At 40.2% G+C, this 27,476-nt stretch overlaps 1 protein-coding gene across 1 annotated transcript; it reads right to left on the minus strand.

Moving 5' to 3' along the window:
• Window positions 1-96: 96 nt before the first annotated feature.
• nadsyn1 (NAD synthetase 1) lies at window positions 97-18,288 on the minus strand. The gene is made up of 22 exons (XM_079165977.1): window positions 18,024-18,288; window positions 16,368-16,428; window positions 16,086-16,202; window positions 15,795-15,848; window positions 15,582-15,671; window positions 14,885-14,936; window positions 14,665-14,753; window positions 14,418-14,535; window positions 13,436-13,567; window positions 12,748-12,819; window positions 10,615-10,739; window positions 10,427-10,475; window positions 9,485-9,587; window positions 8,627-8,795; window positions 7,088-7,223; window positions 6,681-6,787; window positions 5,534-5,665; window positions 4,996-5,065; window positions 4,046-4,174; window positions 2,642-2,818; window positions 1,490-1,634; window positions 97-1,354 (listed from the first exon to the last, which is right to left on the minus strand). Exons 1-22 carry the CDS (start codon window positions 18,106-18,108, stop codon window positions 1,335-1,337), a joined length of 2,232 nt encoding a protein of 743 aa, XP_079022103.1. The 5' UTR covers window positions 18,109-18,288; the 3' UTR covers window positions 97-1,334.
• Window positions 18,289-27,476: the final 9,188 nt, after the last annotated feature.

Here is a 27,476-nt window from a genome sequence, read left to right on the forward strand (position 1 = left end):
ACAGATGCCGCTGCTGTCCCCAAAACATCGTCCAACTAGATTAATGCTCAAACAACAGCATGTACAAACAACACCGTAAAAATAATTTGTCTTTTGGAGTCACTTTATTTCCAGCAAACACACAATTCAGTGTCTCACCAACGACATTAAACTCCAAATACAAGCCTGTGTAATCCAATAACCTCAGTGTCCCAGACATTGGAGGAAAAGGTCTTTCATGGTCTTAATCTAATCTGTCATAGTTTAGTAGCAAATGAGCACCATTAACCCTTACTGAAGAATGTCCCAGGAATAAACCCTCCACCTGACATTGGAACCAGAGGTTGAGTGAGAGGGCATGTGAACCAGCGTCTTAGAATTTGTGTTTCCTTAGTTATTCGTCCTAAACCCCAGAAAAAGCACAAATCACTGGAGATTCCCATGTACAGCATTTTAGGGTGAGCGTGGGCAGAATGTGCGTTGTGAATATGTCAGTGATTCAGAGGCCCACACATAGCACATTCTACAACCCAATCTACCTCTAAATAAAGATATTATAACGCTATTAGCTTCTCAAAGATAAAGAAAGCTGTTCCTCCAGAGGCCTAATCTAATACATTTGCATTGGATAGATTTGCATCCCCATGGGACTTTAAACAATAGGCCCAAGTCATTTTTAATACCATAATCCCATGCTTATGTAAATTGAAATAGATTTATGAAGGGATTTTGTTCAGGGTCAGTATGGACAGGAGGAGTGATTACAGTGACCACATTTACATATCGACATGAGAGTATTGTGATAAGATAGACGTGACAAAATTTGAACCCATCTTTAAACTCAAAATGAACGAAAAGAAATAAGAAATATTGAATCTTCTACTGCCATTTTCAAAAATCTTCGAAGATTTCTTAAAATGCTTTTAAAGTCACACTAGTGGCTCTGAGTATGGCAATGTTGTGGCTTTAGTCATATTCACAATATTAGGCTTCCAAATAGTAATGAATAATATTTATTGTTTAGTTGGTACTAATCACATACAATGTAAAGAGAGGTGGAGGAGCCATTACTTCTTACACTGCGATTAAACATTTTGCATATTTTGCAATATTTCACTGAGCAACATCTGGGAATGATAGCCCTTGTAACACTGAGGTCGAACAAATGTTCAATATAGTCCCTGACATTTTTTTTTTCTCCTGCTTGACCTTGTGCTTGCCAACACAGTGCAAAGTATTTGGCTTTACTGAAAGTGGCACATAAATCACCACAAAATCGATCCTTTTGATCCGTCACAGATGTGATGGATTTTCTCAGGACACTGAAGACCTTAGGTTCTTCTTGCTTTGGGGTGTTATCTGCCATCTGGGACACCTGTGGGGAAAGGAGGGTAAACATCAGTGTGAGGGACTGAGCTGGCTGGCATGAGGAATCACAGATGGGTTTTTCCCAAAACTATAGTATATAACACAATATAGTGTTGTCTTGACTCGTAACCCCAATCCTCACCAGAATGTGGAGGACACACAGTACTTTCCAATTGGCCACTTCCTGCATTTAAAGGTTCTGTTTTAGGGGGCGCATCCTTTATTCCAGCCGGCCAGGAAGTCCCTCCAGCAGCAGCAACCAGCAACGGAACCCTCAGCAGTGGTATCTAAAAATATAATTTTTTAAGTATTTAGAAAAGGCAAACATACTGTATGTCAAGGCGAGGTAAAGTGTGACCGTAAATAAATTAGCTAAATGTGTGCACTAGAAATAGAATCTAATGAACTATGAGTATAGTGTATGAAACAAAAGGCATGTGCCATCATTTAGTTTGTTAATGTGTGTGTTAGTGATGTAACGGATCATAGTTGAAAAATATCCGTTTGGTAGATGAACATTAATGCTTCTAGTCGTTGATCCCTGATAATGCTGCATTGTAAACAATAAATACGCATTGAAATCCACAGGAGGAGAGCTAGTAACGTTGGCAGCATCGGAGCTAAGAGCTAACATACGTCATTGAGTTACATTATGATGCATTCATGCTCTATTCAGTAAAAATGAGTATTGGAGCGAAGGTAAATTAATGCCATCTTCTATTTCCTAATCATTTGAATTGTGTCTTTTATGCAAATAACCACCACAGATAACAGTTACAAAGTAAAAGAATAAGATTTAGAATTTGTGACGGTTTCAACACAGTCTTCGGGACGGTTGTAATTATTCTTTGGGACGGTGGTGAAATAATAAATAATAGTATGGAGCCTTGTATACCAGCCTCTGAAAAAAACAAACAACAAAACGGACCTGTATAGGACGATCGGAAATTGGTATCTGCGATAAAGAAATAAACAAAAAACGTGATTGGGCAATCTCTAAAAGTTAAGATTTGTTCTCTTTATTATTTTCTGATCTGATTCGTGACTCAAAACTATGATACGATCCCAACTGAGTTTTGTGATCCTACTTTTACTACTATGATGAACTACTAAGTGTTAACTATAGATAACTATAGTGTGTGCAGGAAGTACAGCCATCACACTCGATAAAAGTCCAGCTCTACCAAATACTATAGTAGTTCCTTCCTGTATCGCTACATCTCCGTCAGATTTGACTTCCCCCACCATTCCAACGGAGAATGAGGCGGCAGCGACGTTCCTGCCTGACTGCTACCTGGTTGTCGATGCACCTGAACTGCCAGGTCCAGCGTGTGTTGTAGAGGAAAGGTCGGAGGTCAAAGCGGTTGTCGTCGGGGCTGTAACTCTCGGCGTGGTAGGACGGCGTCACCGTGGTCATCTTGTGGCGGTTCACCGAGTACATCCGGAAGAAGTGCTTCACCTTCTGTGCCACCTGGAAAAAAGACAACGACACGCTGTTGTTTCTAGGGTAAAAGTCTTAGACAGCCACTAAATGCACAATATTCACTATCAGTGTTCAAAAGACACATTTTGAAATGTTTCAATGTAGATTTGCTGAAGTCTCATTCAACTCGGAAGCCGATCACATCATCGTTTTAAGCCCCAAGTCACAGTCAGGCTTCAGAGCTGTCACTCTGTGAGACGTTAACGTTAGCTCAAGCAGCTAAAGTAACAGCTGTTAACTGTACGATTAGGAGTCATCAGCCCAATATCAATCAGAGCTGTCCCATTATCAGATTTTTACGACACGACTATTGTGGCCAAAAGAATTCATGATAACATTACAATCGCAAGCTTTATGGAAAATATGATTAAATAAATAATGCTATCAGTGAAATGTACTTTTATATTGTTTTGTCTCTCATTTGGCAGATTTATTACACTCAAAATACAAGTGTAGGAAGGTGGAAAGAGAGTCTATAACCATAACTGTTTAAATGTTTATAGAGAAGTTGGATTATTGACACGACATTATCAAATGTGTATTGTCAACACAATATCAATGTTTCATTTTTCAAATATCACGGTTATTGCAACACCCTTAAATGTTCTGTTTAGTTATAACAAAATGCAACAAACGCAAGTGTGCAAAACCAGCAATTTGTCAATAAAAACAGAATGGATCAGGTATGTAGCCATTATTAATAGATATTGTTACAAAGCAACTCTATAACAAGGGGGTATGAATTCCATTATTGCAGAATATTTGAATAATAGAGTAATGTTTAGTATACTTGTAATATCTTAATAAATGTGGGCCAAACACTTAAAATGAGTTGTACTTTTCTTTGACTGTCTACAATCACACGTATTGTTTTATCGGATTCTATTCCAGCAGAAATACTTGAATTTATGATTATTCTTGATACAAGCTAAGAATTACATTTATAGAAAAGAATTGCAATTTAAATTGTTATCACAATATTGGTAAGGAAAAGTCGCAACTATATATTTCCCTCAAATCGTTCAGCAATAATCTCAAAAAACAAAACTCCAGTCGATAGATTTGTTGAAAATCATGCTTCCACTCAAAGTGTCTGCTCTGCAATTTTCTATGGTTGAGTTTATTTAGAAAGTATTCCTCTAGTTTACAGTTTGGATTACACTCTCCGGCAGACTAGCATAAAACATGTTCTACACCGCAAAGAAGATAACTGACCTCTGCGGGTGAGAGCGCGTCCCTCCACGTGTGAATGAGTTTACAGAACATACTGAAGGGGCCGCACATGGAGATCTTCCTCAGCCGTCCGATCACGGATAACTCAGAGTAGGTCATCCCCATGTCTGCCTGAGGAGGGAGGCATGAGGTGGTTAGTGAAAGATGGATGAAGGTAGGAAAAGGATGATGACAAATAAAGCATTATGAAACAAATACTGTTGTTGGGCCTGTCGAGCTGACCAGAGATGTACAAAAGAGAAAGAAGCTGACGGGGAGAGCTAGCGATGTACTTGGCTAAGTTAGCGCAAGGATGCACGTGTGACTAGGTCCGTTTTTTCTAAATAAGGTATTTACAAAGTGTGTATACAAAATTGATACTGTATATTGAAAGATTAATTGAATTATATTCACCAGAAGTATAAAACATGTTACCTTTGACCCTTGCCAATTAAAGAGAAAATTCCACTAAATTGTGAGGGAAATGCCTTTATTCTTAGATTTTTTGGGGGTTGTTGGGGACAATGACTCATATATATTTGACTTCAGATCAGCTGTGACTACATAAATGCTGAAAATCAAACATTTTAACTATCCGTTTAGAGATCCCTGGAAGTGTACGATTTTTTCTCCACGTTGGTCTGGTGTTAAAAAAGAACATAAAAACTAAAAATCTCAATAAATCGTAATATCAAATCGAAACACTTGAAATATTCGGCACCCAAGTATTGTGATAGTATCGAATCGGGAGATATGAATATTGTCCCAACCCTAGTAGACTATAGTTAGAAACTCCATGAGTACAAATATTACTGGTTACTATCTTAACAATACTAATATTAACTAGAGACCACTTTGCGATGGGATCCCATCGGCCGCTTTGCCAGATCGGGCCTACTTCCACTCTCTTGCTCGCACCAAACCCATTTTCAACACCGACTTCTTCTTCTTACCTCATCGGTTTGTGAGACCTGCCCGTCTGTCAGCGGCTCCAGCTCAGCTGTGGGCGGAGCCGACAGGATGCTGCAGAGGAAACCAAAAACCACACGAGATGCTGCGTTTGTGGCTTGCAGAATATGAAGTTTGCATGAAACAATGACTGGTGCATGAAAACTAAATATACCCATACCTATCTATATATGTATATAGAAACGTAATATAGAAATGTTTAAATGTGCTGCAGGATGTGTATGTACAAATGTGTATTGTCAATTATTTAAAAGCAATATATACTCAAACAAATGAAATCATGGCCAAGACCATTAACGCCCCGATCTCACACTGGTGGTGCTGGTGGGTTTGGCTCATTTCCCATAAATACTGGAGCTACTTTCACTTCTCCCTCTGAAGGTTTTGTGCTTGGTGAAGAGGATAATATACTGGAGCTGATTCCGGCTTCAGCCTTTTACTCCTTCCACCTTTGTTCTGAATACTAACAGGTACGTTACCCAGCAGTTCAATCTCCCCAAAATGTCTGTCGGCTGACCTCACCCTCTCAGAGCGGTGAGCTGGAACTGCTCGACACAGTAGAGCAGGAAGCTCTTCAGGTCCGTCTTGCTGATGCCTCCTATGGGGTTGATGTCGGCACTGGAGCAGTCGTACTTTGTGAAATACCCTGTCAGACTGAGCGGGAAAGGTTGTTGTTAGGCGGTAATTATTCTCCACTCAGAAAGCATTTATCTTTCGGTAGTTGCACCGCTCTAGCTACATTCACGCGTTTAGTTCAGCAAGAGAATCTTCACAAATGTTGTTTGTTTTTAAGTGTGAATGCAATCTGCAGAAGTAAAGAGCTAACGTTGCGTCAGTGAACGAACTACACCACGGTCGCGACAACGCCGTGGTAACAACCTGCCAATCACAATGTACCCTGCTTTATGGTCTGTTTTACTCTAAATGAACATCATGCTGTATTGAAGAAGACTTGAAACTAGCGATTGAGACCATAAACTCATGTTTACAATGTTTACTGAGGTAATAAATCAAGAGAGAAGTAGAGTCATTTTCTCATAGACTTCTATACAATCAGACTTATTTTTGAACTGGAGGAGTCGTCCCCTGCTGCTTAAGGACAGGTGAGAACTAGAATTACCGCCTCTGCCAAACAGTCGTGTTGCAGTTCACATCCATGTCTGTCCAAAATGTCATCAGACACTTCATTATCCGTCTGTCCCACGCACTCGCCTTAAGACCCGTGGTGAGCTCATGAGGCAGTAGCACCAAGGTTGTGGAATGCTCTGCCTGCACCCCTACGTTTTGCTGATTCCGTGAATTTGTTTAAAAATCAGCTGAAGACATACCTGTTTAGACTGCCGTTTGAGTAAAACTCATGTTCTAGGCTTGCTTTTAAGCGATGTTTTAATTGTGTACTTTCTGTTTATTGTGCCTTCTTTAATACGTTTTATGCTTTACAATTTGTTCTTAAATTATTGGCCCTTGTTTGGCCACATTGTGTTATTTATGTTTGAAATTCTGCTCCTGTTAGGCACTTTGTGACTTCTGTCTGTGAAAAGCGCTTTATAAATAAATCTTACTTACTTATTGAGGTATCTATTTTACCTATGAAACTGCAAACTTAGAATTTATTTCAAAAGGAAATGTCACATATATGTCTGTGGTCAGGGACTAGCCCCAGTAATACCTCTCATCTACGTTGGCTGAGCCCAGGACCAGCAATCCACCTGGCTTCCCCCGGGTCCACAGGCTTAGCTGGGCAAACAGGTAGGCCAGGACCATCCTGACTCGAGCCTGGGAACGCACACACGCACAGACACACAGACACACAGACACACAGACACACACACACACACACACACACACACACACACACACACAGAGAGTGAATACAAAACTCTCTGCAGCACTGATAGAAACTACAAAACGGTCACAGTTGTGTTACTGAAACACAAGTGTGAAGAAGACTGTGGTCAGAATATGTTAATGACAGACAGTGAGAGATAAAAAGGAGGAGTGGCAAAGACGTTGTCGTGACGATAAAACCATCGTGATGACCCAAAGACAGAGTGTTGGTGTGACTGAGTGTCGTACCTGTACATTCTGCAGAGCCAGGTTTTCTCGGTGGCTTCCTCCGTTGGCGCGAAACTGAGGCCACCTTCCAGTAACCACTGAGAAGATACCCAGAATGCCTTTCACTGCCATATCTATGTTAATATTCATGTGTGTGCTGCAGACAAAGAAATGAATAACAAGAGGATGAAAAGATATTTCAACGCAGCTCAAAAGGACAATAACTCCAAAGAAAATAACAGACTAGAGATGAAACATTAATACAAATAAAGATTTTTTAATTATTGAATTTAAAATAAATAACATGAACACTATTATGGCCTATATTCAGTGTGTTTTGCCACAGAGCTACAGGGCCATTGCTCTACCCTACTTTATAATAATCTCATACGTTATATATTAGTTCACATAATTCTTATGCTACTGTATTCTCGGTTCTCTCGCATTCATAAATATTTAACAAAACATATATGCCACGTACTATTTGTAAATATTGATCATTTTAAATACAAATATATCCACTTTATAATTGTATTTGTATATTATTTGTCAAAAATACTAAATCTGCTATTATCAGAAAATTGCGCGATTATAATTTATTAATTTTCACTTTGTTTTTATAGCTATCATGTTTCTATTTCCCTCATGGAATCAATTAATTGAATCTTATCTTATTCTATCTTAAATGTGGTTATTAAAGAATTGTTAACAAGATATCTACTGATCCAGACACGTCTCAATGCAAAAATGAACTTGTCAGTGCTCTCTGGAGATAATTCATGTAATGGAGCTCAAACATACAGCTCGGGCATTTCTGTACTTCTTATCACTAAAGGAAATACACGAACTAACTTTCCAGGTTCGATGAGAAGATTGAAACCATTCTCATGCCTCGGAGCAAGAATGCGATTAGCTAAACTCAGCATAGCAAGAAATAGTTGCAGCGTGCAACTCCCCCAAAAAACAACAACTTTACAGATTAAACAATCAAGATACAGTGTGTTAGTCAGTGAGTTTCAGGTGTGTTAGCAATTGTGAGCACAGCCAGGCTAAAACTTTCCTGCAGTCGTTATGCTTAACTAGGCTAATTGCATTACAACAAAATGCCAAACTATTTCTTTGAGATATATACCAATACAATAATCTGTCATGAGCTCAAGATGGCAAATGGTATCGTCCATGCCATATGGATCAGGTTCTTCCTTGACTCATACATTTAGACAAGAGTCCAATTTCTTTGATTATCTGTTGACACGTTCCGTTTACACTGTATTTATGATATGCTAGTGATACGAGTATTTCATTGTCCTGTATACATACCGTATTAAGTTATGCTTCACTTTTTGTTGCCAGTTGCATTCATATACCTTCATAATATGTCGTCAAAATTGTCCTTTTATCCCAATCTGGCATCATGACTGTGGTTCTGTGATTATTAGCCAGTATTTGCCTCACTTATTTCCATTTTTCATGTGCTGCGCTGTACTATTGTTTCACTTGATTCTCACACTCTCACACTTTTGATTCTCCAAAAGCCCTTCAGGTTGAACCCCGGCCTACCTGCCGATCTGATTGGCCAGGCCTTTGGCCCTGCTGCATGTGTCCTCTGAAGAGTTTTCACTGGCCATGTAGCAGGTGGTGAAGATGTGACCACACAGCTCCCTCGGGTGCTCAGGACGGTAGGAATCATCCCCGACCACTCTGCGGACATCCTCCAGTACCTGGCTGTCTGATAGACACGGAGAGAGAGAGAGAGAGAGAGAGAGAGAGAGAGAGAGAGAGAGAGAGAGAGAGAGAGAGAGAGAGAGAGAGAGAGAGAGAGAGAGAGAGAGAGAGAGAGAGAGAGAGAGAGAGAGAGAGAGAGAGAGAGAGAGAGAGAGAGGGGAAAATACTGTTATACTTTCTTCATTGCCAACAAATCCAATGAAAAGATTAGACCAACAGTGTATTAGTAAGTCGCTCAATACTTTCTTACTTCCCGACCCTGTCTGTGGGTCTCAACACAAAGCCTGACCTCACAAATATAGTGTTTCATTTTTTTAAATTCCTAAAACGGTGAGTCACTGTAGCTTCCAACAGACGTTACTCAAGCAGGACGAAATAGGGCATTTGTTGGGGACTATTACATTTCGTGTTGTGGTGAGTGTTTGTGGCAGCAGAACAATTTATGTAGGATTGATTCAAAATAAACAACAATGTGTATGTTCATGGTAGTGAAGCAACAGTGTGGCGCAGTGGTGTGTTTTTTAAAGCGGATCTCTATGGCTCAGAGGAAGAAGATGTATCAGGCTTTGATGCACACATTCACTGCTGGATTACCGCCCTTATGCCTTAACAAGAGCATGTGTCAAGAATCACTTTGAGAGAATGAGTGTGTTTAAAATAATCTGAAATGAAAGCAAACAGGATAGTACTCACTGCCGTCCTCTATGGCCTGGCAGAGCAGCACGCACATCGAGTGGACAATGCAGGCAGTGGAGGAGCTGTCGACACCTCCACTCAGAGGCAACAGGAAACCGGCCTGGGACACAAGTCAAAATCGAATAGCTTTTTCATTTTAGTTATTTCGACGCTTCGCTAACTTCCAGCCTATATTTAAACGCAGATTGGCCAATCACAGCTTAGCATCGGCCGGCTCTGGACCAGGGTCCTACAACGACCCGGCTCAGCTGCGGAGACGCTCGTGCAATCTTTTCAGATGTTCTTCATTTTCAGTTCGGTTTTGTGGATTTGGAGCTGGTCATGATTAAACGTTGTGTAGTCGGAAGGAGATATACGTTTCTAAAACTTTCTGTTTCTATGTAAAAACTTGTGTCGCTATCATTAGCCGAGTATGTTTGCATATCATTAACTAGTGTTAGCACCGCTATGCTACGCTAGCTACTGAAGGTATACTGAATATACATTCATATACACATGCTGCTTTTGCTTTTTAATGACAGTGATTAATGTCTACCCGGCTTTACCGGAACAGTGTTTTTCCTTCATTTCTTCTGTCACAATCTCCAGGTGATGTGGTGGTTCACTTTTACACCGTGATCTGTAGCTTTAGCTTCTATCTTTATCTTTTTAACCTGTTTTTCACTGCTGAATCAGTTTGACATCCTGGATATATTCTTCAAAACACATATTGTGTTTCTGCTTCTCTATGAAATTGCTTTTATGTTTTTCCAAAAATTAGATAATATTTATTTATTTAGGAATCGAAGTTGGTGACAGTGTGGGCTCCATGGTAGCTCTGACAACTTTGACAGAGTAGCATCAGGGGGGCGGGGCTTAGCGAAGGGTCAACTGAGACACACAATGACACACTGTGCAGCAGCATTTTTTCAGCGTGTGTGTGTGTGTGTTCCTCCTCACCTGTCCACTTCTCCTCAGGTAGTCCCACAGCCAGCAGGCTGGCCCTAGACTGAACAACAAAGGTGGCAAATGCGGTTTGTGATTTCTGCACTGGGTTCCTTCAACTGGCCCTTTTTAGAAGCCTTTAAATAGTTTTCTGCTTCGAAAAAATACATATCTTGCACCAAAGTAAATATATGCATTTGTACCTGATCTCTTCCTCTGGTGAATGGAAGTGCAATGTTATTGGCTGGTGGGTAGGGAGGTAGATATCGTCACCATTGGATAAAGAAAAGTCAACTTTGACCCTGTGGCACGGTTTGGGTTCGATTTCCTACAACAGAGAAGTATGAGACTGAGAGGAAATGGCAAGACAAAGCGACACATAGTGAAACATACGCGAGCAGCAAACAGTGATCAGGAAATGGAGAACGGTTTATAAGCCATAGTTCACTTGTAACCTACCTATGTGTGACTGTCTAACTAAACCAACTAAAGATGCTAGAAAGTAAAGAGAATTCAAATTGAATATGATTTTTAAGAAAGAAACTATTTGGGATGATTTAATATGTGAGATTATTTTTGGCCACCTGGGGCAGCGCAACAGAGACAACATCTTTTATGAGGTTTGATCTATTATAAAGTTAGTAGCTTTAAGTAAACAGTCGGCTTTTTACACATCCAGCAGACAGAGCACCGTTATCATTTACTTGGGAGTCGTGTTTGTGTGCACCTGATGAATGTCAGTCCAACATTCACTCATTCAGCTCTGTTTTGGTCTCCACCAAGTCCTGAGAAAAAATATCTTGCTCAGTAGCTGCTAAATGCTCCACTGTGTTCAGCAGCTAGTCGCTAATAAGTGTCTCTCTGCTGTTTGGTGCTGAGCAGGTAGTGTGCAGCGGGTTTGACACCGAAAACAGCTGCATGTTGCCGGAAACACCATCGAGCTGAAAGAGGCTAAAAAGCTCTGTAGAGCTGAGGGGAGCGGCAAGGTACGCTGGTAATTCTCTGTGGGTTTGTTACTACGAATGACCCATTTCACATTACACATAGTCATTTGATCCATTGTTAGCATGAAAATATTGATTGGTGCAGCTATAATATTTATTTATTAATTTGATTTAATTGTCTTCGGGCTTTGTTCAAGTGTGTTTCAGTGGCATACGTTTGATGTTAAGTTAATATATTGTTTGAGTTGTATTCTGCACGTTTGAGCTGTTCTGCATTGTTTGTCTGGACTCAGTTTTCTCCATTTCCAATTAAAGGCACGATTCGGGACTCGACCTCTCACGGCCGGAGATCGGACATGGACCTAACTTAGCTGAGATATGCGTCTCAAGAGGAGCAGACTTGCTCACGGGTCTGTAAAGATAGAAGCATCTTCATCATGAGAGCGGGGCCCCAGAGCAGCCTCTGTTCCAGTCTCATTAGCTGTTATATGTGAAATACAAGAGTCAGGCCTGCTTTACCACCCAGGGTCACTCAACTGTAGAAACAGCCACACCTTACATACTACACAACCGAGGCTTTTTACACATTAAAATTAACAATATGTTACATAGGTGATTATGGGGCCACATGCCACTGACTAAATACAGTACAACAATAATGTGCTTAAACTAAAATAATTATCTTTGTAATTTAATAAAGGTTATTGTTCAGATTTAGTTACTTAAAGGCTAACACTGGTATATTTCTGCCTGGGCCCTAGTTTCCCACGTTGTTGTAAAGGGGACAAACACTTTTGTCCAGTATTGCGGGAGAACACTGCAGACGGCTGATGCTAAAAGTCTCTGGAGGCAACTCCTCACCGTCAGTATACGTTTTACATTGTAGCGTTATAGTCTAACGTTAGCCTTTTACCTTTATTGCGTTCGCGCTACAAAAACCTTAAAAGTGGGTTCGTTGTGAAGATTATCTTGCTGAACAAAACATGTAAGTATCATAAACATTTGTTTGCCACTGAGCCTATTTTCTGCAATAATCCAAAATCCAATGGAAAAATCCCATTGGCTTTTTGTGGAGGGAACCAGGCGATGCTAACTTCCTGGTTGGCACAAAAAAAATACGTCATCCCTTCATCACTCTATAGAAAGTATAATGTTTGATATGTTAGTTTAGCATGCTGACATTTGCTGGTCATAAACGCAAAGTACAGCTAAGGCTGATGGGAATATCAGTAGTTTTGCATATATTTTGTCATAAAAAAGTACCGGACACATTGAAATTTTCACCTATTAGAACCTGGTACGGCAATAGCAAATAAAAGCAAAACAAAAATCAATAAGCCATGATTCGTCAACTTTGTACATTACAAAGGTTGGAGGGAGGTGCTGTCTCACCATGTTCGGCTGGCAAATTTCCCCTCGGTAGCTGCGCACATCCTCAAGGTCAAGAGTGGCTGTAATCACCTCCTACAACACACACACACACACACACACATGATTACCTAGGACAGTTTTGAGAACATTACATTGACTTACATTCACTTTCTGGAGACTAACCATAACTGCTATCAGCCTAATCCTTAACCCTAACCTGAATTTAACCTTAACCTTCACCATAACCTTAACCTAAAACTAACCTTACACCAAGTCTTCACACTAAAATTGAATGATTTACGTTATTGTTGTTTATTGTTTACACCAATCACCAAGCCAAATTCATTGTATGTGTTCGTACGCACTTGGCAATAAACCGTTTCTGATTCTGAGAACATGCATTTTGTCCCAATAAGAAAGGCGAGTCCCCACAATTTGACTGTGCAAACAGATTTATGTCCCCTTAATACAGGTAAAACACACACACACACACAAAGATCATTCTGCAACAAAGGAATGCTGTCTGCCTGCTATCTAACTGTATGACCTGTTCTGCAACACTTACCCAACAGACCCGTACACACAGAAAACACCAAACACCACACCTACAATAATGTCACTTCACACCGGTCAATTATGATTTCCAACTACATAAAGACTTATTTGCAGGTATGTATTGAGCCTGGTCTGGTTCTTTTCATGTCCATACCACATCATTGAGCGAGAACTCTGCTCCCAGTGCCACGATGTCTCCGTTGATGGCCACCATGGCACAACCATCATAGTAGACACGGTCTCCATCACAGCCCTTCTGGTTGGCGTAAAGGTAGATTCCGCCACTCTGGAACAACACCAACGATACACTGAATGCAGTACTGATTTTAGTCAAACCATTACATTGTGCTAAGAACACAGGATGTTACGGACGCACTATGTCCTGTATTAGTAGTTCAGCACTGCCCTCTGGTGATCTCTGTTTTGCATTGTCTGTGTAAGTACAACAATCATCAAGTCTATGGTAAGTTACTGGCCGAACTGCATGATTACAGGAATGTTGCAAATTTTTTTCTGACCAATATTGCAATTGGGATATTTTTTCAATATCTGTGACATCTCAAGATGGCGCCGCAGATGTGTTGGTGCGCATACTCTTGCGTAACTAAATACTACATATGTTTCTATCAAGCATAGTCACAAAGTTTCCCTGTTTTTATATCAATAAACCAGCAAATGTTTGTGAATTCTACGGATGCACCGATACAGATATCAGGCCGATACTGACTCAAATATCTTGATCAGGTATTAGTGACAATGGGGCCGATCTATTAAATTAAAATGTATATACCATATAAATGACTCGGCTGTACACAGAGCAGAGAGGAAAGAACAAGAGAGGTTGTAAAAAGGTCAATAGGTCAATATGTGTAACATGAGGAGACCAATATTCCAATATTGGTAACACATGTGGGAAATGTTTTATAGATTCAATTTTTGTTCCAACTTTTGAAAAATAAAATTTTTTTCTAACACTTTTTCTAACTTTACAAATTATAACGATGATATACTGTGCAAAAGACATTTTTGAGTTCCACTTACTGGTGATTTTTCCGTTTCAATAGAGGTGCACGAACGTGCACGTGAGTAAAATAAAAAATGCCTTGAAACTTGGGGTTCAGAGGGTTAAAGTGTACCTTGGTGGTGGCTGACTTGATCAGGTTGACTCTTTGGTCAGCTTTGCGGAGCACGTGGTGGCTGGCAGACGCATTTGTAAAGATTTCAACCCCATCCAGACCCATCTGAATATGGGGGCTGACGAAAAGAGACAAAAAAAAAAAAGGTTCTGTCATCGGGAGGTTTGGATTGTTTCAGTCAGAACACAGAAAACGACAACACCCCATGCAATGCACCTTTACACAATCCTCTGTTGCTGTGCTGTACCTTCTGGGGTTCCAGAGCTCTTGGCATAACTCAGTGCCAATGCAGGTATCCTTCGTGGACAGCACACAGTCACCGAATGGGACTGTATCCTGATGGTCACAAAGAAACATGGGAATAAAAAAACACTGACCATCTCTTCGCTAATATTTCCGGTGGAGAAAAAAAGGCTAGTCTTAGTCTCAAAAGACAGATAACAATAGTTTGCTTTAGTTTTTTTTACCTGCCCTGTTACCTCCTGGATCATTCGGGGTAGAAAATACTCCTCCACCTGCCTTAATGAAACAGGCAAAAAGACAAGTACTTTCAATACCACCCCAGTTGTTTTCAAAAGGTGAAGCAAAATTCCATCATTGTTTTAGGCCTTAGTTCAAAGACCACACTCATGGGGGAACTGTTAGCCTCGCTTCTACAAAAGTGAAAAAAATACACCTTTCAACAGCTCAGTTCAGTTAGCACTAGATTAACCTGTCCTAACGGGGGTTTCAACAGGTTTGGTTACTGTTCCAGCTCTGGTCGGTCTGGTGACTAGCGCGCTAGCCAACAAGCTCCATCATAAGACAGCTTTGTAGTGCTAGCATGCTTCGTGTTAGCTTCCGGTCTTCGTGCTAAGCTGACCTTAAAGCTATTGTCTCCCTGTACTGGACAAAATTATAAGTAAGCATATTTTTTTAAAAGGCCGCTTCCATGTGTTTTACACATCACAAACAGCTTACTCATCATGTGGAGCACTACTCAAGTTTTACCAGATAGTGCTACTAAGAAGGGATTTTTGCTGGAATTAGCATTCTGTGAATATATACACTTCAACGTCCCTGCAAGAACAGGGAATCCGGAGGTCACAAAGGGCTGCAGAGAAGCAGACTCTTACACTTCCCACAGGTCCACAACGTGTCGCGTGTCAATGAGTGATGACTGACCTTAACTGCTTCCAAGGTGAGAACCAGCGCAATTCTCTGTAGACCCCGAAATTGGCCATCAGCATTTTAGGTCTGATCAGCAGTATTTTTCTGCAGGATGAGGACAAATGCTCAGTGATAAAACATATATGTCCAGTCAAGTTATACAGATGCATAAAATGTAGGGAAAAAAACACAAGTCATTTATGAGAGTGGACTGGTGTGCTGACGTACCTGTTGAGGAAAAGGACCCGACAGTTGTAGCGCACATTATGATGCATGATGGGCCTGAGGGGAACAGGATGTTCCAAGGTTACATTTTTTCTTAAGTAAATACAAACTCTCACGACAAACTGTCAGTTTAAATTCTAATGTGTGGACTGCAAATGTGAAGCGTGTCCAATGTTCTGAGCAATCCTTGACTTTTTTGTAATTTAAAGTGATTAAAAACTTGAAACATTTAGAGTCACAGCCAGACTGAATACTGATTTTGGGCTGGTCTGACGGTTTGATGGTGGTACCCACATCCCCACGTCACAGATGATGTCCTGGGTGACAGGAGACTCTAGAAGCTTCCTCAGGACCTGAAAGCTGTGGAGCAACGTGTCTGACTCATAGAAGTGGTCTGCGCAGCCATAGCCGCTGTAAAGTGAACAAGAAAAGTCAAAGTCATACTCTGGCAGCATTAGCGTTTCATAAAAGTTCTGCGCTACAAGGAGCTAGTCCACTTAGATCATACTATGACATTCCAATGTGTGAATACACTCATGTCAGTGTGAAACTTAATGAAGCTTTTCCAAATCATACCATATCTCCAGCTCTGGGCCCAGTCTGTATTTGGCTCCGTTAGCTTTAGCAATCTCAATACCTGCATAGAAACACACAGACAGGCAACAGGCAAGATTATTGGTATTTTGGCAAAAAAATACTGTTGGTTTTGTGTGCATTGACCCCCGTGGCAGAAGAAGATAGCTATAGGGTTCCATTTGGGCCAAAACTATCACATGCTCACCGTCCATGTTGACTGAACATGTGACAAAAAATGTGTCTCTTTCTTCAAAACTTTGAACTGTACTTTAGCTGTGAGAAAACTATTTAAGTCAATCTGATTGTCTAAGTCGATTGCTCAAGTTACAAAACATTTGTCTGTGTCTATTCAACTTAAAACAGTACTTCTAACAGTTAGTGGCACTCCCTGTCATCATGATGGGTCGTCTTCCCTGTTGTTTTTAATGTCGTTATGATGTGTCGTCTGACTGTCGTTTTAATGTCTTATGATGTGTCGTCTGACTGTCGTTATGATGTGTCGTCTGACTGTTGTTTTAATGTCGTTATGATGTGTTGTCTGACTGTCGTTTTAATGTCTTATGATGTGTCGTCTGACTGTCGTTATGATGTGTCATCTGACTGTTGTTATGATGTGTCGTCTGACTGTTGTTTTAATGTCGTTATGATGTGTTGTCTGACTGTCGTTTTAATGTCTTATGATGTGTCGTCTGACTGTCGTTATGATGTGTCGTCTGACTGTTGTTTTAATGTCGTTATGATGTGTTGTCTGACTGTCGTTTTAATGTCTTATGATGTGTCGTCTGACTGTCGTTATGATGTGTCGTCTGACTGTCGTTATGTTTTGTCAGGTGAGCAATCGACATAGGCATTTAACATAATTTTGGCACAAATGGAACCCCATAGATTTCAGTGATTCAATATTGCACTTCCACAAAGTTGGGAGACCTGCAAGAGGCCAATTAAAAAAAAGGTAACAAATGTGGCAGCAAAGACAGAGATATCTTGACGTTTAATCCCTAGTATGGATGGGTCGAGTTTATGGGTAGATCAACATGAAAAGTTGTTTTTGTGGCTAAAACTGCACAAATCACAAAAGTAACTGGTGGTAATGTTATTTATCTCAAGAGGGAACACTTCTGGTTAGCTCAGAGTGCAGAATTAGCTATTAGCTCTGGTGACAAACCCATGGATTGTATAACGTGCAAAGTACTGGACCCAGAACCCTGTGAGGAGGGAATGCTTGTTTTAAGGAAAGACAGTTCACACTGTCACTGCATGTTTATGGCTGTTACATGACATGTGTGAACGGTTTTCAGGCTTTATGATCAATACTTTGAGGATCAGGTTGAGTTTCACTGGGACTTGGAGACAGCTGTGTGAATGTATGTCTTTGAATAGAAAGCGCATCTTTTTGAGAGGAAAGGGTCTATTTACATGCTCCCGAGTGGCTGACCAATCACACTTGATAAGAAACCTAGACACAGTTTGTCAGGAGCGAAGCTACACCCGTTTATACTCCACATATGAGGATATGAGGATTTGCATAACGTCATATGGAGTGTCTGGTGTGTTTTTTTGCATACATGTTTACATTATTAATACAAACCAGAAAGCTACACCTGGCAGAAGTTACAGTCTATGACAGCACTGCCCTGCAGTAATAGTCCGACTTACTCTTCAGTATTCTCTCCAGGTTGCCGTCGAAGTCCAAAGCCCACTGATTCAATGAGCAAGTAGCGAGGGTCACTTTCCGTCCCATGTTCTTGGTCGTTAGTTTGCTGGTGCGTCGCGTGACCAAACCAGGCGGACCACGATGCTAATGATATCGAATATGAAGTTAAGCTTGCACGTTAAGGTATAGGTAAATACTGTAGCTATATCTAGCCCGGATATCATCAAGAGTATGTGGAGAGGAGTCGACTTGGTTTGGAGAAATGTACAGCACACCAGTACAGTACTGCGCGTCTTCTTCTTCTGTCATTTGGGGATTTAAATCGCTTCTGAGCACATTACTGACCCCCGCAGGATAAAGGAGACATTACTTCAGTCACCGTGAAAACGAGTATGTACCTGACCTGTCCTTGAAATGTTGAACCTTTTGAATCTGAATGTATTGTTGCCTGTCATTGTGTTTTATTTTACTGTCCTTTCAGAATAAAACATTGCAAATGTCTTATATTTCAAATACCAAATGCTAAAAATATCTTGAATATTGTATTTATATATATATTGTCTTGTATTGAAGATCAAATCACACATCCACGTTCTCTTCCAGTTAATTCAAAGGCCAAGTTGCTGTATATAAAGCAACTATGCCTCTGCTATTCCCAATGCTCACCCTCTTTTTCCTTTCAACCTCTAAGTGAAGACCTTCTGACTATTCCTCACAATTTATTTAGTTTTGAAATGTACAGACTTTAAGTCAATGTTTGGCTTTTCTTATACTAAAAAATAAAAAATGGTTGGCAGCAAAACCATTTCCGGGACAAACAGCATGGTTGGGATTAAAACAACAAAAACTTAGTGAAATGTAAACGAGGTAACATTCGAAAAGTACAGACCATGTCAAATGTTCTCCTTTTTTGATAACGTCATTTTCCACCAGCGGCGTTGACGGCGTTGTGTCAGCTAGCCTGTTCTGCTCCTGTTATTAGGACAGCGAGACCTCGAACAATTTAGAGTTACCAACTAACCTCTTTGGAATCGAACCCTCTTCCTGTGAGGCAACAGCGCTAACCACAGCAACACTGTTCCGCCCATGGAAACAATATTTTTTTTACAGCAATAAATAATTCCATTCTCTACTTTATGTTGTTCTATACAACGTTATTCAATTTCAACCATATCAAAAGATGGGAAAAGAAAGGCAAAAAAAAATGCCCCAACATCAGGCCTGACATTTTCTGCTCGTGAAGAGGAGGGCTCCATCATTCCCCCTTGTGAGTTGTAGGGCTCCATCACAGATGTTTGTGAGGAGGAGGAGTCCATCACATATGTTTGTGAGGAGGAGGAGTCCATCATATATGTTTGTGAGGAGGAGGAGTCCATCATATATGTTTGTGAGGAGGGCTCCATCAGATGTTTGTGAGGAGGAGGAGTCCATCACATATGTTTGTGAGGAGGAGGAGTCCATCACATATGTTTGTGAGGAGGAGGAGTCCATCACATATGTTTGTGAGGAGGGCTCCATCAGATGTTTGTGAGGAGGAGGAGTCCATCACATATGTTTGTGAGGAGGAGGAGTCCATCACATATGTTTGTGAGGAGGAGGAGTCCATCACATATGTTTGTGAGGAGGAGTCCATCACATATGTTTGTGAGGAGGAGGAGTCCATCATATATGTTTGTGAGGAGGGCTCCATCAGATGTTTGTTAGGAGGAGGGGTCCATCACGTATATTTGTGAGGAGTCCATCACAGATGTTTGTGAGTAACGTTTTTTTCTCGTTGTCATAGTAACGTGATGTGTTGCAGCAAAGTGCTGTCCCATTCATGTTTACACCATTTCAAGCCCTCACAGTCTCTCACACTCAACCACTTACCAGGTGACATCAGTAAGTCCTTAAGGGTTCAGGGTTTGAGGCCTTATGGGGGACACTGGGATTGGGCCGATGTGTGCTGTGATTATATTTGGAGGTAAAATGTACAACGGACATCCAAGGGTCACCTCCTCTGTCTCCGAGAGGATGTAAAGTTGGCGGGCAGCTTCTTGATTACTGTTTGGTCAACTTCCACATCCATATTGGCATTGAGCTGAGCCGAGTCATCTATCAATCTATCCAGCCGAAACTGAAGATAGTTGTTGAGTACATGGTTCTCTAAATCGTTCGCTAATGATCGTATTTCATTTGAAATGGAGTGTAAAAACAATGTCGTGAATAAACCAGCGTTGAAAACAAATGCTAACGACTTCGGGTTCTGCTAACAGTTAGCTGAGTGGGCTAGCCAACTTCAACGTTACTGTGCAAGGCAGAAGGAGTAGACCAGAAGCGATCACACTTATGTGACCAATCCTGCTTTAGACAGAGGTTAGGACCTCCCACCTCATTAGCATACAGACACAAATAAATAAATGTAGGTGAACAAAAATGTAGAAATCAAATATATGATATGTATTTCTTTATGTCCTGTTTGATTATCAACTTGTATTTATTTATCGATACATTAATTAATTAATTAAAATATTAATTTGAGCATTTATTTATACTTTTATTTATTTCAGTATTTATTTCAGCATTGAATTATTCTTTTATTTATTTGTTTATGTATTCAAACATTTATTGACGCATTTATTTATTTATTCCTGTATTTATTCAAACAATTACTTATGCATTTATTTATTTATATTTCAGTAATTTGTTGTCCTCCATATCCATCGCAAATGCTGGTGACCACATCCGCTTCTTGGCCGGTTCAGCATCAGATTTAAATGCAGGCGCTTCAACATAAACAAAAAAAACAAGCTGCTTCTTAAACGTGCGTTCAACAACACTGAACCAAATGGCATTACATTTTCTACTGGGATCCTGACAAGGGTTTAAAGGTAACCCATGTTTCTTGTTTGTGAAATCAATGTAATTTAACGATCTGCAATTCAAACTCATCAAATAGGATTAGGAATAGGAGTGTTTTCACATCAAAAACATACCTTCAACTCCGACGGAAGCCTTCCCCCTCTTCCTCTCCCTCTTCCTCTTTTTGCCCTGCACCCAAATAAAAAAAGTTTTTTTCTCAGCTCTAGTGTCGTGATGCAAAACATGCGCGCAAGGGGTGTGCTTACATAGGTGTCTTTGTTGCACCAGTCGGGGTGTCGCTGGGCGTGCAGCTCTTTTTCTTTTTGGGCCATGTCGAAGTATTTGGCCTTATCCTCGCTTGTCATCAACGACCACTGTGGACAGACGACGGCACGCTGTTACCACATGCACGCACACGGCTACAGTGTGCACGTACACAAAACGCCAGCATTAAGACATATTAACAGATACAAGTGGCTGGGTTCTGGTCATGAGGCAATACACGAACAGCACAAATCACTGCAAAGGTGTGAAGATTTAAAGGGGCTTTTTTTTTTTCAGCCATGGCTTTTAGAAAATTTGATGGAGGGTGCAACACTGAGTGTCTCAAGCATCCAGAGCAGACACACTTACCCTCTGGCCCAGGATTTTATTCACGGCCGCACTCCCTCCGCACTCGTTGATACCGGGGCATACAGAGGCCTTGACATCTGCCCTCTGCTCCTTCAAGAAGAGCATGAAGGCGTTCAGGGGCTTCTTTACGTACGACCGGTCGTCCTCCTGCTTGTCAAGCTTTCTACGGGGAAAAAAAAATTAAGTACGAGCTCCTGTTAGCGCTGCGCAAAACTGTGAGGAATGACGTACGTGTTGTTAAATCAAAAACCCATTAAAAGAGACTTGATCGTAGTGATATTCATGAAGGCATTTTGGTAGACAAATAACACCGGAAATTGCCGCTTTACATGAAATACAAGATGATTTTCGATAAAGAATCTGGCTTATTTATGGCCACAGATCATGTGACAGAATCAGCTTCAATGACAGTAAAACAAAACAGTAAAGTGACAGTAGAACAAAAAAATGAAATGTACATTTTGACCCAAAACTGTAAACTGTAAAACGAACGTACATTGAATTGGAGGCATTTGGTGGAGGAGCGGCCCAGACAGGTGGCGCGAAATGGTCTTCTTCGATCTTGTACAACATCTTTCCATTCCTACACAGGTAAAGAGAGTCAGGTAGGAAAATAGAAAGAGTGTGTGTGAGCACTCGTGTGCATTTTTTGAGCGTGTTACTTACAGCAGTCCAATAAAACGCAGCTTCTGACATTTGCGGAGCATCACCACCGGCAAATTGTTATTCTGGAGAGCCAAACACACACACACACACACACACACACACACACACACAGAGGACAGGTGATGAGACCGGCTGTAAGGGTGTCACCAATCCAACAGGTGTCAAGATCCCTCCCTTTAAATCATAATAACTGTTTGAATGACATCTGTGGAGTCATATCACGTCTAGAAACACACAGGTCGCTGTTGAGGGTCACAGGGGTCAGGACGGTGTATTCATATGAAGGTCTGGAGCAAAAAGCTAAATATGGGTCTAATTAATGTATTCATGCAGCATTCAATGAGGACCAACTTGATTAAAAGTGAATGTTTGCTCCAATCGGGCCCGTTTGGGTGAAGTAACATCCGCCTTTTGTATTTCTTCATATTTATATGCGCTTTTTGGGCTTCAAAGCATCCGCACAAATAACCACAAATCCTATTGGTAGGGGATGGATGTTGCTGTTATTACTTAATGAATAAATAGTTTTTTGGGATAACGGTCCTATCAGAATTGTTTCCCATTCAGTCACTTGGCTTTGAGGAATTGCAGTCAGTTTTGCTGTTTTTGCTGATTCCTGCCATTCAGTTTTATTATAAGTTGTACTACAATCCTGACACACACACAGCGTTTTCTAAACATGTTCATATCCCAGCAAAGAAACAACAACTTCACCCTCTGTTTAAATAATTGTAAATTGCAAAATGTGTTCAGAGTGTGTGTAGTTCATTAACCAGAGTCTTACTGGGTGTGGGGACGTTAAGCCGTCTCCGAACGACATAGACGGCAGGTACTGTGGAGAGAGAGGGAATGTTAACCATCCATAACACACACACTCAATATCATAAACCAACTCATGTTACATGCATGTAAGCACACAATCTTTACTGTTAACTCACACGCGACACAATACTGGATATCTACTTTTTCAGACCTGTGATCACTTATATATATATATATATATATATATATATATATATATATATATATATATATATATGATTGTATATTGTAAATAATAATAGTATATTGTATATATGTATATGACTGTATTACCAACTTACATTAAAGCAATAATTACATTCAAATTCCATTTCATGTGCAATATTATTTTCATTAATCTATGTGCAATATAACTTTCTACTACTTTTTCAGTATCATTGACAATATCTCTCTCAATATCATGCTCAATATTACTTTTCTATTTTAGTTTCCATCAGGCACTGGTGTTGGTATCACTTCATATACACTTTGTATTTTACTTTTGTATTTAATCTTTGTTTGTTTACTTTTTCTATTTTAGTTGCATTTGTTTAGCTTATTTATTGACCTTACTCTTATTGCTATTATATTCTAATGGTGTCAGTGTTATTTATTTTACAGTTAATACTTGTTATTCTATTGTTCATATGTTTATATTTGTATCCTATTGTTTTTTGCTATTCTTCTATTCTTTCATCAAACTCTGGCACAATATTTTTAATTAATAGATTCTATCTTGTCTTATCTTATCTTATTTTATCTTAACTGGAGGCTTATCACGAGGATGGGAAAGTCACCATCACCACGTGTGTCACCTTTTTCCTCTCTGGTTTCTTAACCAGAAAATATGTTGAAACAGAAAAAAACAACTGACTATGAACTGTCTGTGTTTGGTTCAACATGATGGGGGGTCAACATCTCTCCCCACAGGAAGGACATTTAAGTCTGCAAATTACAAGGGCTGCAAAAGAGTTATTACTTTTAAACACATGGTACGTTTTTACGTTTATCGATCAGCAGCGTCACGTGTTTTGGCATAAAGCATCATAGATATTGATCCACTCCTAAAGACACCTGTCCCTCATCTATTCTTAGTGTCTTACCTGTCCCTGGCTATATGAACCCGCCTGACCACAAGGGTAATCTGGCTGCCTGATGTCTTCTGCACGCACAGCTTCATCGTACATAGTGGGAGCAGACACGGTTGACCTTAGCTCCTCACATTTAGGAGGAACTGCTCCCAGGGGGACACAGGCACCGTACCCTCCACCGTAGCTGTCTATTGGCTGAGGTTGGGCGTTGAGTTCCAGCCCAGCAGGTACAAGTACAGGAGGAGGAGGAGGAGGAGGAGGAGGAGGAGGAGGAGGAGTGTTGGGTGTTTCGTCCAAAGATTCCTGTAGCACTGCCAAGAGAGTGAAATAAAACTCTTTCGCCCCCATGTTGGCTATAACACGGTCAAACTCTGCTCTGACATCCATTGTGGTGGAAGAGATGTTTTGTGCTCTGTCTACAGCTTGTTGCTCACTGAAGCCGGCCAGAAGATGAAGGACTCTTTCTGATCGTTACTGGACTCACACAGGAAGCTGCTTTGGAGACAATGCTACATTATATGTAGCACTATATATTATATATCATATCACGATCATTCTGGGATACATTGCATGTTTCAGTTCACTACATTTATGTGAAAGCTGTTACTTTGCAGAAACGGATTTTACAATTGAGATGCTTTAACTGCTCCACTACTAAAATACTGCTGGAGTATTTTCATTTTTCTGCCACTTATATTTGTATTTTATTGAATATATTTTGAGTCCACCACATCTCAGCGATGTTGAACTTTTTTTTACTCCACTACATTTATTCAACAGCTCTTTTAAACCAGTTACCTTGCAGATTTAGATTTTTACACATACAACTGATGTTGAATTCATATTACTTTTTTTCTGCAGAGAAAATGTTGAGTTAACGTTTACTGCAGGACTCAACTATGCCTGTCAAAATGTATACTGCTAACCTAAACTTCGGACATAATTATCTTCGAATACACACACTGGGCTATTTAAATACTTACCAGTTATCTGTTGCGTTCACTGGTCGCTAACTTGACTTTAAAATCGTCTTGAGGTTTGGATTGTTCCACTTTTTCTGGAGTTGCGTCGCTCTGAATGTGTCTGTGGCTCGAAGCTAGAGGTCTGCGGGTGAAATGAGTCCGTTCGACTGAAACAATCGTCATTGTGCCGCACGTTCTGCGAACGACACAACGCGTCACTTAAATATTCAGTTCTTTGGTTCCATTCGCACGTTCCAACAGTTTTTCACCCATAAACAGTTTATCGGTAACAGTGGTGGATTGTCACTCTTTTTTTACTCAAAATAATTTACGTGAGTCATTTCCTATACACGTTTGTACTTCTACCGTTACTCTACATTTCAGAGGGAAATGTTATACTCTTTACCCCACTGGATTTAGATTATTCATACAAAACAACTAATATTATGATGTATTTTCACGGACTAAGCTACATTAACTGATAAGATCATTTCTATTTATGACTACTTTTGCTTTATTATTTACATATAATGTAATTGTTATGAACGCATTTTAAGCTATAAGCACTATATATTCAATGAAAAAAATCTGAATTGGCCTACTGGTAATAAAACAATTTATCAACTTCTAACGCCATGTTTTGGTATTTCTATTCAATGCTTTATTTATGTGTCACAATAATGTAATGCTTTGAGTTAAAATATCTTAATTCGTGGCCTTTTTGCAAACGAATATTGATAAATGTGTTATATTCCTGCTGCCCCTTTAATTAAAGTCCCTAGGTCAGCACATGAATATTTCTATAAATCTGCCACTAGTTGATCAGAAACATTTGAAGTTATTTTCTGATCATTTCACGGTGGTTTCGTTCTAAAGTACAACTAAAGGCACCAACACCGCTGAAAGCACAGGCTTCTTCCTGTCCGCAGATACCGGTCTGCTCTGTGTGTGTTCGTGTGTCAAAGCAGCTTTATGAATGACTGGAACACAAACGTCTCCAACACAGCAAAGTGAGATGGAAACAGAAAATACAGGAAGAGGGCAGGGTATCTGTAGACACACTTCTAGTGGGTCGTGAGTGGTGATTGAAAGGGATTATTTAAGTTTTGATTGGAAATTCCTGCATATTATACCTTTAAGTAGGCTACAGTTCTTGAGTAGATTCTAACTTACTTTGGGATAACTTCAACAACTAAAAATGGTGAACTCAGGAGAGTGCAGACCTCTGAACAGGTGTGTTTGTAACAACCACTGCTGTATCGTGTGTAAATCTTTATATGTGCTCATCATAAACTTGAAGTCTTCAGTGTTCATTTCCGACATCGCTGAAGGTCATCGTCATGCAGTCAGAGCCGCTGTTATAGTTCAGAGGGCTGTGTATCTTTTTCCATTCGCCGGAGATCGTTTAGAACTGAAAGGTTTGGTGCGAAAGCGATTCCATCCAGGTAGCAGTTTGTGTTGACTTTACACATAAACTTCAGGCCAAACATTGACGTGTTTTATTTATTTCACATATTATAGTTGTTTCGGCAAACTTGTTAGTGAGCGGTTGGTTATTCAAACATCCAGTAGAGATGGAACAACATAAGTCTGGCTTCAGACCACCTGATGAAAGCGTTACTCTGCGCTAAATGTGCAATGTGTAAGATGCAGCATTCTGTTCCAATGAAATAGGGGTTAGCATTTCACCTCGACTACTGGGTCCATGCAATCTCAATTTAAAGTTTGCAGATTCTGCGCGGAGTCCAGGCGGTGAGCCTTTTTCAGCCAATTGATGAGAGCTGAGAGACTCAACCAAAAACAATAAAATTACCAAAAACAAGGAGCTAAAAGATGCCAAAAATCTCTGTAGGGCTGAGGGTTGTAATTCTCGGTGGGTCCGTCACTACAAGTAACATCTTTCATTCAATTATTCATTCATTTATTGTAAACTTACCATCTTTTTACATACTATATGAACATAGACTAAATATTTTAATTTTATGTCCAAACATGTGCCAATAGTTTAAAAAAATAAGGAAAAGGCAAAGCATCAACAAAGTCACATTCAAAGGATTGACATCACTATGGAGAGCTACCATTAAGTAGGTAATGGACTTTATTTTTCTACAAAACATGCACTTGGTGTGGACAGTGTAAATGGGTGGAAACAACATCTTGTCATCCGTTACAAAGCAAAGGTCATAGCCATTGGCGAGAGCTGACACAGTCAGTGTCATTACACTACAATCACAAACAGTGACTAGAACCGTCTGGTGTTGGAGAGAAAAACGGCAGAGTTTACATCCTTTTCCCAGACATTTACATCAATCACCTCTTCCACTTAAATAACCAGCAGGGTGTTTTACAAAGCAACATTGCCAGTAAAAGTCAGACTTACCTCAATAAATCAGGCTTTTTTTTAATCCAGGAAATTCTGTCTCATAGAAGAGGTTTGGTTAAAGTGAGAACTTTGGTTAAA

The sequence above is a fragment of the Pholis gunnellus genome (genome assembly GCF_910591455.1).
Source record: "Pholis gunnellus genome assembly, chromosome: 1".
In the NCBI taxonomy this organism is placed as follows: domain Eukaryota; kingdom Metazoa; phylum Chordata; class Actinopteri; order Perciformes; family Pholidae; genus Pholis; species Pholis gunnellus.